This window comes from Diuraphis noxia, unplaced genomic scaffold, assembly GCF_037042655.1.
Source record: "Diuraphis noxia isolate RWA-SAM2 unplaced genomic scaffold, SU_Dnox_SAM2 contig0003, whole genome shotgun sequence".
In the NCBI taxonomy this organism is placed as follows: Eukaryota; Metazoa; Arthropoda; class Insecta; order Hemiptera; family Aphididae; genus Diuraphis; species Diuraphis noxia.
Genome location: NW_028301713.1, coordinates 4,344,633 through 4,360,742, shown reverse-complemented (window position 1 = coordinate 4,360,742; position 16,110 = coordinate 4,344,633). Strand labels below are relative to the sequence as shown.

Below are 16,110 nucleotides of genomic sequence, written 5' to 3'. Positions count from 1 at the left end.
ATGCTACCAACAACTGGATATTATGTACATAAAGTTTTTGAATACCAACTATTGTCCTTGAATGAACGTACCAAAAACTACAGATCAGTGAATTCAATAAATAAAAATTAGGTGTTTATTTTACAGAACTTTGAGGCAATCTTAACAACAACCATAACCACAGCGATGGACGTTAACTGCAGTGTTGTTTTCAACGTAAATATTTCTTCTAATGAATTGATACTCGACAATGTTTCGCCGCTCTGGCAGCATATGTAATTATAGGGCATTAGTCCTGAAAAAAAAAATAGTTTGATAACATTTAAATAATTTGAAATTAGAAATATTTTTAATATTTGGATTAAATATTAACACATTACTACAATTTAAAATTAGTACTATAAAAAACTATTTAGTATCCACCAGACATACCGAAAAACGTTGTGTAAATAAAAGTCCAAAGAGGAATACTGAACACCGGCGCAAGCAGGTTCAAAAGCCAATTTGGAGTAATTGGAATGATGCGCAAGATTAGTAGCAAGTACCAAAGTTGGTGTTTGTTATTTTTCACCTGAAACAATTGCACCATTAAGAACGTTATAGTCATCACAATTTAAATCATACTATGTTTAAAAAATATATGGTGTTTTGCTTACCAAATTTCCCACAGTAGTTTTCGATGAGGTCAGCGTACCAGGGAAGTAATTCATTAGAAACGCCTCAACGCCACACACTTTAGACAGGAGGTAACATGCAGACACACCGATACTGGATAGCGTGCACACCAGTAGCATTCCAAGACCAGAACCAAACAATGAACCCGCAATCAAGTTCTGAAAAATGATGGGATAAGACACTGCAGTGCTCCGAAATTAGACAATGTTTGATTTTAACAAAAAATTTTAAAAGATTGTGGCCACAAAATCCTTTACTAAGTAAACACATACATATTTTTTTTCAAAAAATTATAATTTTTAATTTATTTGTATTCTATATCCTATTTAATTATTCGTTAAAACTTATATTCAAGTTTTTATTTAATTTTAGATAATTTTTATTCATTTATGTTATAGAAGTTCTCAACTTCTAGGTGAAAAAAAATGTTTGCACTTTTGCAGCACAAATTTTATCGATATTTTTACTGTTCATTATATTTCTAATGAAATTAAGTATGCGAAAACCAAGATTTAATACATTTACTAAGCTCCTATATTCAGAATTGTTCATACATTTTATATATTATAAGATATCAACTAGTGTTGAGTATCAAATCTGGATCAATCTATATTTTGATTGAAACAAAATTTACAATGCATTTAATCTGGATTATAATATGTTTTGAAAACGATTATTAATAAAATTAACCCGGGTATATTTTCTAAAAGCGTTCTCATAACATTGAGTTGATTGTTATAGATCTGAGATCGTATATTTGTATTATTTATGTTGACAATAATGAAAAAATAGCTGATTAACAATGAGCAAGATTGGATCCGAAATCTGAAATTACGGATCGACGGATTGGATCCAAAATTAGAAATTTCGGATTGATCTGAAATTCAAATTGAATAATATTGTAAGTTGTAATCTGGATCGGTCAAAAAAATGCTCCGCACTAATATCAACCATGGCTGCTAAACCTACTTAGTCAACAATTTAAATTATAAAAATGTGGCCTAAGTAATAATGGCATTATTAAAGGAATAATAATGTAAATGTTCCAAAGTTCATAAAATATTTTGTTACTTACTTAAGCATATTTTTTTTTATAGTTGTATAATTTAAACAATATATTCTAGGTAAACATTTTAGTAAAATTAAAACAATGTTTTTGTCATGTTAACATTTAGTTTCAGACCACTGTTGAATGTTGATTGAGTACTCTTAGACAGTGGGTACAATCTTGTATCACCACCACAATCAATGCACACTTACCAGTATGACAGAGCCTGGTATGCAAAAGGCCTGTTTAATAATGTAAACAGTACTGAACAATGTAAGCATATATAGGTAGTTGTTATTGTAATGATTTCTTAAACACGAGTTGAGTTCCATTAATTCAGCCATGCTCTTGGGAATCGCCATTTTGATGCGGCACTAGATGAACAGAAAATCATTGTGACAAAAATTAATATAAAATGTAACATACAGTAGTCAAGTGGAACCAAAGTCCATATTCAGGTCTGTTGACACAATAATTCTTAGTTCTAGGTCAATGAATGGGTATTTGTCTACTATATTAAACATAGTTAATTAGTCACTCAAGTACTCAAGTTGGGATTTACCATAATATTCAGGACTCGGATTTAGTATTGAAAATAACTGAAATATGCGCTATAATATAACATATAAGAAATCTTAAAACAAGTACTGTAATATGCTCTAAATATATGCGGCAATGCTGCAGTGAAAATTTATTTTATTCACAATTCAAAAAAAATACATACGAGTCGCAATTATTTATTATCCGATAAGCCAATTTGCTAGACTACTATAAAATATTTTTATTCAAAATTTGGATATTCATATTTTTTCTATGGATTAAAATAAATAGGTAACATACTTTTTATATTTTTCATAATGTAAACTAGATTCATGGAAATACAAAATAAATTGTTATTTTATGGAAATTAGCAATAAATAGTACCAACATTTGAAAAATAGCATTAAAAGTCTAAAATACTTCAAATATTAAAAAAAAATAACATTATAATATGTTTTATATTTAGTCCATGGTGCATACAACAAATTTATAGCTTAACCTGCTATTTATATCTGCATTCTACAACAATTAGCAAATGCTATAAAATCCAGGCCCTGGTAATATTTATCATTTTATTTATATTTAATCATATTCAAGGTTTGTATTTCTGTAAGAAAATATTACGAAAGAAGACCAATTCAGCCACCCACATGCATATGGATAGGAAAATAATATTCCAAGTTTTAATTCATTTGAGTTGATAAATGGCAATCTTACCTGATTATCGGTGGGTGGAGCATTTTGGACGAGAAAGTACAATCCGAGAATAGAAGCAAAAAACAGCGGGACCACCAGAAGTACCCGCAAGAAAGCCATCTGTGGAAAAAAAAATTTAATACTCAATTATATAAATATAGTGTGAACCTTCGACGAAAGAGCAGGATAAGTGTTTATAAATAATGTGATGAAACAAATATCCGTTTGGCATCAGTGAGTATGAGATTATTTACAGCACCTATTCTACTGTCAACGTCGACTAAGTGATCATTGTAATCTCAGTGTTTATTAAGTTTATTTAAAATGCAACTATTATTGTTCTATAAAGATTATAATATATATTTTTATTTTTTACTTATAATAAAGGCTTAGACAGCTAGGTCATTAGCCTATGCAGTGGCGTAACTAGCAGCAAATGTTTGGGGTAGCGAACACTTTTATATAACACTTATACGCATATAACTTCCTCCTAAATTATTTAAAAATAATCATAATACTTACAGTTTTATAACACGAAAATTCACAAATAACATATTTTTTTCTTGATAACTATTTAAAGATAAATAAATAGTAAATACACACTGACGCGGATTTTTTTTATTAAATTATATAAATAATTTTGGGGTAGCAAAATGATACTCTTGCGACCCCATAAAAATGTTTAGGGTCACGATCGCTACCTCTCCCTACCCCATAGTTATGCCACTGAACCTATGATTGAATTTTAATTATTATTGATGGATAGTGAAGTTCTGATTAGGTATGGACATGAAATCCAATTATCTGAATATCGATTTGATTTAAATTCTTATATGGATTTGCTTATAATGAGACTAATACAATTATTTTTAATGTATAGTATAATAAATTATTTTTTTATAATGAAAATTTAACAGAAAATTAATACTTTAGTTTTATGTTACCACTGGTACTTGAAATGTGTTCGAAATTCGGTAAACCGAAAATTATTTTATAGAATTAAAATATTATTAGTATATAAAAATGAGTCATTGAACAGCAATATCGAGTTGAATAATCCAGATACTCTGGATAATCTGTGAAATCAAATTAAAATTATTAAATCTGGATTTGACAAATCCGAATATGCCCACCACTAATTGTAGTTGGTGATTACATGGTTACGAGGTAAGTAGTGTTACAGAATCGAATATTTACATTTTTATAAGTTGAACGGGTTTATCTTAATATACAATTTTTGAGTCGATTCCGATGGATTTGAAGAAGCTATGAATCAAGTTGTGTGTATTATGTTCTCCTAGAACTCTATTCATCGATGTAGGTTGGTTGATGATGATTCTTGTGTAATAATAAATTAGACCGCTTAGTTATAATATTATTACCAGTCCTGTAAAGAATACTTTAATTGTAAAGTATTTCAAATACTACTCAAATACTTTTGGTTTTTAAAGTAGGTTTCTAATTATTTATCGTAATATAGACACATAGTAAGTTTGTAATAATTTTTATTTATTGAATAAATGTTTGTTATATTTTAAGAACATAATGTTATCAAAATGTTCATTGGTCATATTGCTTCTCTTTTAGGTCATGGTTGCTCCACCCACACTAAATACCCGCTCCACTGAAGCACTGCTTGGCAGCGGAGTATTGAGTTTAATGAAAAAATAAAATGTTCGAAATAAAAAACCAAAGTATTCAATAGTCAATACAAACAAGTACTTAATACAATAATGCTTAAAAAACTTCATGCTGAAAGTATTTAAAAAGTTATTCAATACTTAAAAAAGTATTTGAATACTTTTACTCAAATACTTTACAGGACTGATTATTACACACAACTTACCCATTCGCTGTGATCGTCCGACAAATCAGATATCGGACTGATCACTGATCAGTCTCTTATTCAATCGTTGCTCGTCCTTTATTTGTTTCGATTCGAATTTCGAGTAACAAACATTTACTTCATTCTCGAAAACGATTTAATTTTGAACGGAGAGCCGACGATGCTGAATTGCCGACTATATTATTATAATTTCGGTCTTATCAAATTTTCTTATCGCTCTCGCTCCGGTCCACGATTAAAGATTCATGTTGTATTCATGAGCAACGGAGTCCGATACGGAACGGTTCGCATCGCTGCCCGCTCCACGCTGGCAAATTGCACGACGCACGTGCTCGGGCGACTTCGCCTTGTACAGTTGTACACAATAATGAATAATTATATAATATTTAAAACCATTTTGTCTGACAGGGGCCTACCTAGGAATTATGAAAGGGGGGGGGGGCTCTACATTTTAACATGTCAAAAGTACAAAAAAAGTGGTTTCAAAAATGTTAAATAGACATCACCTTTTTTTATATTTAAAAAAAATCATGGATAAGCTTTAGGGCAGTCGTTTTATTTTTAGAAATTTAGAATTACTATAGAGTCAGCATCTGTATTTATTTGAACTAAAGAATAAATACAATTTATAAATTATTACCATGAGTCATGACAATAGTTTTCTAGTGTTTACACAATATCATGTTTCCACAAAATTAAAAATATTTTACCTATAGTTATGTTACTTTGTCAACAACTAGCCGTCCGATCCAACAATTGGGACGATTTTGCTATAAGACATGTGCAAATGCTTATATCTTGCTCTCCCTCAAAGCACATAATTAGATACTTTTTTTAGGGGGGGGGGGAGTTTAAACGAGATGTGTATGGAAATATTTTGCTACTTCATAAGCAATACTGAGTAATATAAGTAATATAGCTGTATTCAATAGATATTAGTTGAATTAAATGCGCTATGATGTAGGTGCCTACAGAAAGAAAAAAAAAACCTAGGTAAATGCAAAACAGTATTTTGATTTTTGTTCAGTTAAAAAAAATAAATATCAATAATATTAAGTTCAATGATCAATTATAAATATACTATTATTAGTGATACACTAAGTGTTAGCTTCAATAGTGGACTAAAAAGTAACGGAAATAAAACAGGGGAAAAATGCTGCTGGTAGACAGGACGACACCAATGATATTAATAATGATAGGGCATTGTTCGCTGAACGTAAATAATACAATTGTTAAGATAGATAAGTATACGAGGTTAATATGAGGCAACAGGCCGACAGATAACTCATCACATTGAATACAAACACAAAGAGAATAAATAAACATAATAATTATAATAAATCACACTTAAGTAACGAGAGGTGTATAGATGAGGATGGAGGTCGGCTAGAAAATAGTTGCTGTCACGCAGAAAATGGACAACAATGAGTTGATTACTTAGGCGCAAACAGGTAATAAATTAAAATATTACAAATATAATGTATATCAATTACAGATTTTGAACACAAACATGATTAATATAGATTGTGTACGTGATAATAATTTATTTTAATAACAAAAGTAAAAAATACAACACTAATGTAAAACACAGCACTTAAAAGGAACAACAAACAAATACTAGTATAATATTGACTGTAACAAATCATAAATAAATAGTAACATAAAAAAGATAATTTTGCTTAAACAAAGAATACACTGTTCTAAAAATATAAATCATAAATAGGTGTTGTAATTAACAGCGTAATTTTGACTCCTCAATTATTATGTTTTTACTTACCTATAATATATCTTATGATTTGTATAATACATTAAGTATAGGACTAGTGGCAGTAAAAAAGGTAACTTTAAGCTTTAGCTAATTTAAAAAAAGATAAGTATCATAAACTAAGTTATATAATACAAAATCAGATATTTTGACATTTGAGATAAATCATTAATAATGATTTACTCGAAAACAACTTTTTTTAATAAATCAAATAACAAATTACTTATAGGTCAAAGTTTATGTGCAATTAAAAATTTTTTTTAATATATTGGAAGGCTTTTAACTCGAGTTTGAAGCTATAATTTAAAGGTTCTGGGTACAGATCATTGGAAAATAAAAACTCTGGAATTATAGATATCTACACTAAAATGCTAAGTTAGGGTAAAAATATGGTAGTAAGTACATTAAACATACACATACGTTAGCATTTTAAAATGATGGTGATAATAATAATCCAGCTGTGTCATGAAATTGTAGTGATTTGACTATAGCCCAAATGATGATTTAAGAATTTTTTCTGCTTCAATTTTGGCCTAAAAAGTATATATGGTCAAATAATGAAATATTACACATAATAATAATTGCATTCTTATCAATAAAAATAATAGAAACAAAAAATAATTTTGCCTCTAATACTCTTATAATTTTTTTCTTTATCAATTATATTTCATAACTAGGACATAGGTGAGTATTAAATCCTATTTTAGAAAAGATCATTTACATAAGATATATACAATTGTTACATAAGTTTAGTAAAAAGTTAATATATAATAAAACTAAAAAAGAATATTATAAGTTTAATAAAAATGCCTATAGGGTAACATGATGATTTCTAAAAAGTATTAACATTAATGGAATAAAACTCAGTTAAAAATATAGTTCACTTACAATTATAATAAAGTACTAAACCTATTTAGATTGTGTACAAAATTACTGAAGCAACAAAATTGAAAAAAAATAAATAATTCAGATACTTAAATAAAGATATCAATATAGAAGTATAAGTAACCATTCACAAAATAATATGTTTATTAAGGTCTCCACGATCAAAAAATATATAAATAAAGTAGATAACCAACTCAGAAAAAAATGAGTTGTAATGAATCTGCCAAGCAATGAATTCAAATTAAAATCTGATAGTTACCTGATGGTCCTCAACAGTTTTAACAGGATATTGAGTGACTAATTTCAGATAATATTCAGCACTAAACTTGTTGTCCATTTTCAAAAATGTTTTTCCCAACATAAGAAGATTTTTGCTGTAAAATAAATATAATAATTAACAATTCACAAAAAGATAAATTAAGATTAACACATCAAGTAGACTGTACCAGTAAAACTTAGGTTGAATTGATTCAGCTTCTCTAAAACATTCTAATGCTTCTTCATATGTCGACTCGGGAATTTCAGTTCCAAATATGATTGATCCAAGCTTTCTCCGAAACCAAGATAAATCAGCAAGATTGTAATTCCTTAAAATTATATAGTTAAAGTGTTACACTAATAAATTCAGTATTCAATATGTAAAAATAAAATAATAATACCCAATCAAAGTTTAATTTTAACTGATCAACGAGCTGATCAATGTAACATATTTTTAAAAATGGAATTATGTATTTTTTCTACCTCTGTTATACATTAAAATGCGTACAAATATAAAAAATATATATTATATTACATCAGGATAATGAATATATCCCACAACTTTAAGTTCTAGAAACTTGATTAATAAATAAATACAATCAAATATAGTTATATTCAAGCGAGGATCAATGGATTAGCAATATGCTCATGCTTAGGACAGAATTTGAAAAATTTTATATAATAAAGTCGATGCCAGATAAACTAAGTAGGTGGCGGCGACGCTTTTTGTTAGGTGTAAACCCAAACTATAGTAGTGGTGCGCGTCGACCTCGTAGAGTGCCTCAGTCGCTCATCAATTTGTTTATTATAAATGTATAAATGTCTTGCCTGAAATCCAAGTACAAGAAACCCTGGTTGTTTGTCATCATGATGTCATTGCCTGCTCAATTTATCTAGCAGCGACTGTAGTTACATGTAAAACGGGATAAAACTTATGTTTACTTTGATGTGTTTAAGAGGATGCCACATCCGCTACATTATCTCCGTCCTACAAACGCAGAACAAAGTAAAAAGTATACTTGAGCTGGAAACTGTTCTCCTTCAGTATTTATAGTAGAATTATCAGAATTCCACAACGTATAGGTAAGGACTTTTTTCTGTCATAGCGTAGTTATTTTTTTGATGGTATAAACAACAATTTTTAATAATTAAATAAAAAATTTTTTTTTTTCTTAAGCTAATAACTTTAATTATATGTAAGTTAAAAAAATAATGACGCAATGATACAGATAAAGTTCTTACCTATCTGTTGTGGAATTCTAATAATTCTAGCATAAATACTGAGGGAGAACAGTTGTCCCTTGCAAGTACAGTTTTTGCTTTGTTCTACATCTGTAAAACAGAACCAATACATGCTGGTGAGGTGTCCTCTTAAATACTTGAGTCGTGTCTAACCATAATGTACTATGAAAATTGAAAACCTTACCAATAACCAATCATGTATCGTATAAATGGATCTTTTGGGTTCAGTTCCAATGCCATCTAGAAAATGATAATAAGAAATTAATTAAGTGATACAAATGTTAAAAGGTCACTATGCCTAGTAAATGTACAACATAATAAATTTATGTAAAGTAGACTTGATTTTGTGATGTTGCTTTGATATTAAGAATGAATTGACCTATAATCAAATTTGAATGTAAGATATATCTTATCTCTCATCAGTTTTCTTATATTTTAATTTTTAAGCAAGTTATGAGTATGTTAAATAGTAAACCATAAAATGTACAAATACATCGAACTTATCTTGCTTAAAAATTAAAATATTGCAAAAAAAAAAAAAACAAAGCATAACAGATAATATTATAATAAGTTAGTCCCGTACCCAAGATTTGTTTTCAGGGGGGCGGGGTTTAAACATTCATACTTAACTCTTTAGGAAAATAGGAAATAATTTAAAAACAATTATGAATATATATATACACATACTATTTGATGTATTATGCATTTATCATATTAATGTAAATAGTTACAATTATAAATCTAAGCTCACCTGTCAATATTATTAGTATGATATTAATCAATTACCCATTACTAAAAAAATACCTCACCTGAGATTTCAGGGGGGGGGGAACTTATGCCCAATAGCCCACCTCTTGGATACAGCACGGTGATAAGTTTTTTGTAAGTTTGGTAATAGGTCAATCACTCTAAATATTAAAAACTAACAACATGAAATCGGTTGTATTGAATAAGCGCATATTCTACATTTCTAAGACATAAACAAAACATTTAGGAGTAAGTATCCCCTTAATGTCAATAAAGTAAATGTCACACTTCACATACTTGCAAATGAAATTTAACAGTTTCCAATTTAAGCAATTGTTCTTTGATTCCGAAATTGATATTACTGTAAGCATCAATTAACACAGCAGCCCATTTGTGAACTTCAGATATATTTGAATCAATGCTTAATGCTTTAATGATTGACTCATGTGCTGATGATATCAAAGATTTTTTTTTCTCTTTGCTAATGTTTTCATCTAAACTCATATTGTATTCAGCTTTGCTCAAACGCCATAGTACTTGTACGTCATTATTGTCCTGGAATAAATAATATAAACAATCATAACTATTAGGTTAACAAATATAAAAATATTAACCTTTCATTTTTTTATTATATTCATATATATAATATATAATACAAAAATGTATAACTAGATGTTAACAGATTATGTTATAAATTATCAACTATTTAAATGTTGCTCACTGATAAATACTTTAAAAATTATTAAAAAAAATAAATTATTTTGAATTAAGAATAAAGACCGAATTAGTTGATTTAAACTTAATTTTTATAAATGAAAAATACAATATTTATATGCTGTATGTAATTAATTCAATAAATCTTAACACATCTCAAATAAGTACCCATTAGAATTTACAACTTCAAAAAATCAAAAAATTTGAAATTTCAATATCTACCACTTCTTAAAATCAGTGCCCAGTACCTAGTATTAATTTAAAAAAAATAAAACTGCACACAAGTTTTCATTTGCACTAACATACATAATAATATACATAACAAATCATATTTTTTATGAATTTTGATCATTAAATAGCAATAAAAATAATAAAATCAAACATAATTACCTTGTATTCTCCAAGTAAACGTACTACGTCTTCATACTTATTTGCTAGAAAGAGCTGATCGGCTTCAACAAGTTTTTGTTGTAAAACTAATTTTTTGTCATCAATGACCAAATCGCGTTCGTTGACTTTGGTCAAGCTTGTATTTTTGTTGCCAAAGAAAGGAATGGCTAGGCTAAACGTCACTGGAAGTTGGATCTGCAAAGACAATGAACAGTTTTAGAAGTCAGATAAATTTTAGGCTAAAAATCATCATCTGTGTCACTCCTCCTCAGTCAACCAGTTTTAACACAATAGACAATACTTATTCGTAGCAATAATATCAACGGTCAATGCTCAGCACACTACAACGTAAATTTTTAGGTAATTTTTTTATAAATTAACTCAACACTACAAATTAGCACAAATAACGGCCTGATTCATTAATTATTTATCAAAACAATATTGATTTTCTACCAGAAATGTTTAGCAAAACAAAAAAATGTAAACATAATGAAGTTTGATTCCGGGACAATTTGTCGTCACTTCGTCGGGACAGCGGGATGCTATAATAATATAATAATAATATATAATTCTATAATTGGTACATTCCAAGCCAAACTACAAAGTAAAGCGATTAGATATTTTAGCGGCGAAACTCACGTTTGACGATGACTTGACAGCACGGCGGGCTTGCCGGTATCCAGAGGTCCTTGTAAACGATTCGAAAACGAACCAACTGATCTGTTTAACCCGGTTTCGGAACATTTCTGACGATTAAACGGAAAAGTCCGAGTCGCTGCGAATATGCGGTTTAATAATATCCTTGGCCGCCGGCAGCAAATACCGTAGAGTTAACGAGTGAGTATTTGTATACAATACAACTTATAAGCAGGAAATACTCAGCATATTAAAATAAATAGTAATTAATAATTATTAAAGTTCTGAATAAGCAACTTTTGAGTTGGTCAAGAGTCAAGACGTAATGAACATGACAAAATAAATAACATATTAAATAATAATTATTTTGTCAGGGTAATGAATTGAGTAGTGACTAGTGAGTAGACAGTGAGTAGTCGTGACTGAGTACATACTACATAATATATACCATAGATTATATGAAATTTGTGATTATACTATAATCACGGTTCAATGAACTGCGGAGACAATACGTGATAAACTGATAACAGTTTGTTCACAAAAATACATAATGGCAATGTTGGCCCTTGCCACGGATAATAGATATATCTATTATCCGTGGGCCCTTGCCTCCTTGGTAGGTGGTAGCCACGATGTAGATAAAACCACAGACTGTGATAAAACGGTGTAGTTACTATCAATGATACGTATGAGAAATAAATGAGTACCATTTTTACGGCAGTTTAGTTACAGAATTGTCCACCAGGAAGAGCTAAGAAGGCCGATTTGAAAATATTTTATAAGCAATATTGTCTATTTAAGTATATTTGTTTTGAATAATATACATATTATTAACAAATTGATGAACATTGTTTATTTATATTTTATTATTATATAGTACCACCACTACCTATAGTAGAAATATAACCCACACCTACCTAAAACTAGTAAAACTTATTATTTTTAAACATTTTTCATATTGTGCTAATATGCCCAACAAATGTTTTGTTCCCGCATGCAAGTCTGGTTACTTAAGTAGTACTAAAATATTAAAATCAGCAGGGAAGAATGTACCAGCCATGTTCCATCCACCACAAGTAACACTTACCCGATAGTTATTGTTTTGTTTTAAATAATAATAATATTTTGTATACTTAATTATGTACTGTAACATACCTCTAACGAAACTTAACACGTTGACCACCGAGAGGAAGCCTGCGTCCACAAATTTTTTTATTATTCTACTGATCTTTATATAACATTTTTTTTAAGACAAAAGAAAACTATACAATACATATAAGTAAAAAAAAAAAAAATAAAAATAATAACAAAAACAAAATAAATATATAAAAAGCTACATATCAACTAATACAGGTATTCTGGTATAAACATGAACGTTTTAAAATTATTTATCTTGCAGGATATTAACATTGTTAGATTTATTAAGTTATTTTTAAGGAAAAAATAACAAAGAAAAAGGTAACTAATTAGGTAACAAAGTAATGCATTTATTTACCAATGCATATTGTTCTTCCAGTAAGTGGTCGTGACTCGAGAGAGGAATAGAGAATCATTCCATTCTTTACTTTAGTTATTATTTTTACGTCAATAGTATTAAATAGTATTATAAATTATAATATTATAAAGTGCATATTTGATTATATTTATTATAAATTTGAATGAATATTGAATACTGAAGTCTGAAATTTTAAAACTTTACCGTGGATAATACGCAAAACGGCATTATAATACGGCCTTCTCTATAGCAGCCGGTTGTTGATCGGCCTTTTTAGCGCTACCTGGCGGAAGGCGCGCAAACCAAAGTGCCGTCAGATATGGACTCACATTTGAGCTCGAGTGACTACACCGTTTTATCTACATCGTGGAGGTAGCATATAATTCTGTAGTAGCATAGTGACCATGGTATATGCATTACATTATCGACAACCGTGATTCAAATCTATTTTAAAATATTATCTTAAACCTTAGATCATATGATCTAAGTCTTAAACCGTAGTAATAATCGTGTTAATTATTGTATCCACTTATACACTAGTCTGTTACTACGTTTATGTGCACAATTAAAGTCGGTTTAAAGACTAAAGCGGTCTAATCGAGCATCAGGTAAACGCTTTAAAGCGATCTTAATAACATAAACCGTTTTTGTTTTAAGGACGCTCGAATTAAACCAAATTAAATCGGTTTAATAAATAAAGTCTGCTGTTTTTTGAAAACATGTAAACACTCTAAACCAATAACTTTTATATTGATAAGTGATAAAGTATTTTTCGGAATAATGAATGTTATAACATACCGATTTAATATTTAAGACTCACGTCATGTAAACAGGTCAGGAAATTTAGTTCGACTCATAATAAAATCGGGAACGGTCAACTCGTATCATGTTCATGTAAGCGTAGTAAATGATTGTATTTGACAGTTTTAATTTTCCCGTTATCAAACGTTTCAAACGTTTAGCGATATAAAATATTTTCATCTTTGACGTTGTGACCTGCGCCCTGCGGACAATATATTTGGTATTTTATTGCTTCATAACTATTAAAAAATCTTAGGAAATTTGAAACAATAGGTACGAGCAAGACGTACAAATAAAATCATGGCCACAATATTGGAAGGTACTTATTAAATATAAAAAGCAGGACTAGGCCTAGGATTTTTTATCACTACAAATAACTGAAATATGCGTTTTAATGTGACCTTAAAAATCTTAAAATAAGCGTTATAAATTTTATTATAATATGCTCTATACACATGAAAAATTTCAAAAATTAAAATTTATTTTGTTCGCGATTCAAAAATATACGTACAAATGTACTGTAGAATATTCTGTGCTAAAATATACAAGTACGACCGGTACAAATGATAATGAATCATAATTATTTACAGTTCGATAGGTCAAATCGCCGGATTACTTTAAAATAGATTTTAATATAAATAAAAATGTGGGTATTTACTACTTTTCCTATGAATTCAAATGAAATATAATTAAAATAAATTACTTTTTACTTTTTATACTTTTAATACCATGTAACATAATATAAAAAAAAAAAATGTGAAAATAAAACGTTAAGAGGACGCCACACCCGCATGTGTTGTCTTCGTCTTTCAAGTGCGTAACATGGCAAATTTTATGCTCAGCAGTTCCAATTTAGCTCCGTTAGTTTACAACTTAGAGTAAATTGATCTCTTATAAGAATTAAAGGTAACATTATTATCTAGGTTTTCACAGAGGCGTTTTATTATATTTCAATTTTGAAGCGAGTTATGAGTATTTTAAGATATTCAAGCAATTCACAGTTTTAAAAATACTCATAAGTTGCTTCAAAATTGAAATATAATAAAAAGCCTCTGTGAAAACCTAGATAATAATGTTACCTTTAATTCTTATAAGAGATCAATTTATTCTAAGTTGTAAACTAACGGAGCTAAATTGGAACTGCTGAGCATAAAATTTGCCATGTTACGCACTTGAAAGACGAAGACAACACATGCGGGTGTGGCGTCCTCTTAAATTAGATGACTAAATATTTTAGTTGACTACGTTTTCGTGTTCTACGCTTTCACAGTTTCATCTTTTCTACCTACTGTTTCTTACACTCTTCCGAGTTCCAATGTGATTTCCTTACGGAAATTGTAGTATGACATCAGTCGTCGTACAAAATTGTTTGTTTTTCATAGCACTAATGTTAATGTCAATACTAAATAGATTTACGTTTAACACTTTGCTTATTACTTAACTATCAGCTAAATTAGTTTGTTTTAATGGCAACTCCAAAATCAAAAGGCTTTTCATGTTGTGCAGTTGCCTCGTGTAAAAATTATTTAGGCAAAGCCAAAAATGAAAAGCCTCTATCTATCTATGAACCTTGGTTCGGCTGTTCACGTGTGCGGCGTGCAAATTGACGGGCGCTTATAAAAAGTAGTTGGTTAGCGTTTCCCCCATTTTGTGCCCATTTATGTAGTGGTTAGCACTCCCTATTGTATTCAGGATTTAATAAACAAACATATTTTACAGATTAATTTTTTAAAGATATTTGTGTTAAAAGAACCTGATTTAATGTTTTATCAAGGCAGCAAAGATGAAATTCAACTGATGTGGATGGAACTATAGAGCTTAATTGGAAATATGTAGTAGGTAATTTTAATGACATGAATTTAAAAGATGAACTGTTGCGGAGTATGTAGGTATGCATGTGGTTTTGAAAAGCCATAATTTATTCAATAGCGTACTATTCTGGCATGCACCAAGGGACATGATGTCATTGTTCAGTCCCAAAATGGTACGACGGATGGATTCAACGAATAAATTGTAAACTGAACTCAATTTCCTAGCATAATAAATAGCTTATAGAGGATGAGCATTTCCATGTCCACTTTCTTTTATTTTTTTTTACAAATTTTTTCTTATTAGTTGCGCAATGAAGTTTAAATTATAAAATCTTTTATAAATTATGTAGGTTACATAATATGTCTATCTATTAAGATTTTAACAATTTCACTTTACTACCTTACGACAATGTTTACTGTGAAGCAAATAATTATGAATTTGCACCGACTTGCTGCTACAATAATGTTGCACAGTAGTCTTGATTACCTTTCTAGGTGGCCAAAATAATTGTTTCATAAAATATAAATACAAAAATTCCTGGAATTGGCTTAATTACTTATAAAAACTAATAAGTAAATAAA

The 16,110-nt window shown here is 29.2% G+C and overlaps 2 protein-coding genes across 3 annotated transcripts; both read right to left on the bottom strand.

Annotated features, from left to right (window-relative positions):
* Positions 1-92: 92 nt before the first annotated feature.
* On the bottom strand, positions 93-4,981 carry LOC107163170 (transmembrane protein 41A-like). Of its 2 annotated transcripts, XM_015510443.2 has the most exons (7): positions 4,785-4,981; positions 4,136-4,325; positions 2,960-3,058; positions 1,915-2,076; positions 636-812; positions 412-550; positions 93-274 (listed from the first exon to the last, which is right to left on the bottom strand). In XM_015510443.2, exons 3-7 carry the CDS (start codon positions 3,056-3,058, stop codon positions 108-110), a joined length of 744 nt encoding a protein of 247 aa, XP_015365929.1. In that variant the 5' UTR covers positions 4,136-4,325; positions 4,785-4,981; the 3' UTR covers positions 93-107. The 2 variants fall into 2 exon arrangements, with proteins under 2 accessions (XP_015365929.1, XP_015365928.1); XM_015510442.2 differs by lacking the exon at positions 4,136-4,325 and having other exon boundaries at positions 4,785-4,980.
* Positions 4,982-6,785: 1,804 nt separating this feature from the next.
* On the bottom strand, positions 6,786-11,865 carry LOC107163180 (regulator of microtubule dynamics protein 1-like). The gene is made up of 7 exons (XM_015510459.2): positions 11,425-11,865; positions 10,786-10,980; positions 9,979-10,236; positions 9,119-9,174; positions 7,881-8,021; positions 7,694-7,808; positions 6,786-7,082 (listed from the first exon to the last, which is right to left on the bottom strand). Exons 1-7 carry the CDS (start codon positions 11,527-11,529, stop codon positions 7,035-7,037), a joined length of 918 nt encoding a protein of 305 aa, XP_015365945.1. The 5' UTR covers positions 11,530-11,865; the 3' UTR covers positions 6,786-7,034.
* Between the last annotated feature and the right edge of the window lie 4,245 nt (positions 11,866-16,110).

What these genes read in the sequence shown, in the direction of transcription:
- LOC107163180 (XM_015510459.2), bottom strand. Translation starts at nt 11,529, where the DNA reads ATGTTCCGAAACCGGGTTAAACAGATCAGTTGGTTCGTTTTCGAATCG. An exon ending in CGATACATGATTGGTTATTG is followed by an intron (nt 8,022 to 9,118) that starts GTAAGGTTTTCA and finishes TATAATTTTAAG; the next exon opens with GAATTACAATCTTGCTGATT. An exon ending in AAACTGTTGAGGACCATCAG is followed by an intron (nt 7,083 to 7,693) that starts GTAACTATCAGA and finishes TATACTTTTTAG; the next exon opens with GCCAAAATTGAAGCAGAAAA.
- LOC107163170 (XM_015510443.2), bottom strand. Translation starts at nt 3,058, where the DNA reads ATGGCTTTCTTGCGGGTACTTCTGGTGGTCCCGCTGTTTTTTGCTTCT. An exon ending in TACCAGGCTCTGTCATACTG is followed by an intron (nt 813 to 1,914) that starts GTAAGTGTGCAT and finishes ATCATTTTTCAG; the next exon opens with AACTTGATTGCGGGTTCATT. An exon ending in TATTTACACAACGTTTTTCG is followed by an intron (nt 275 to 411) that starts GTATGTCTGGTG and finishes TTTTTTTTTCAG; the next exon opens with GACTAATGCCCTATAATTAC.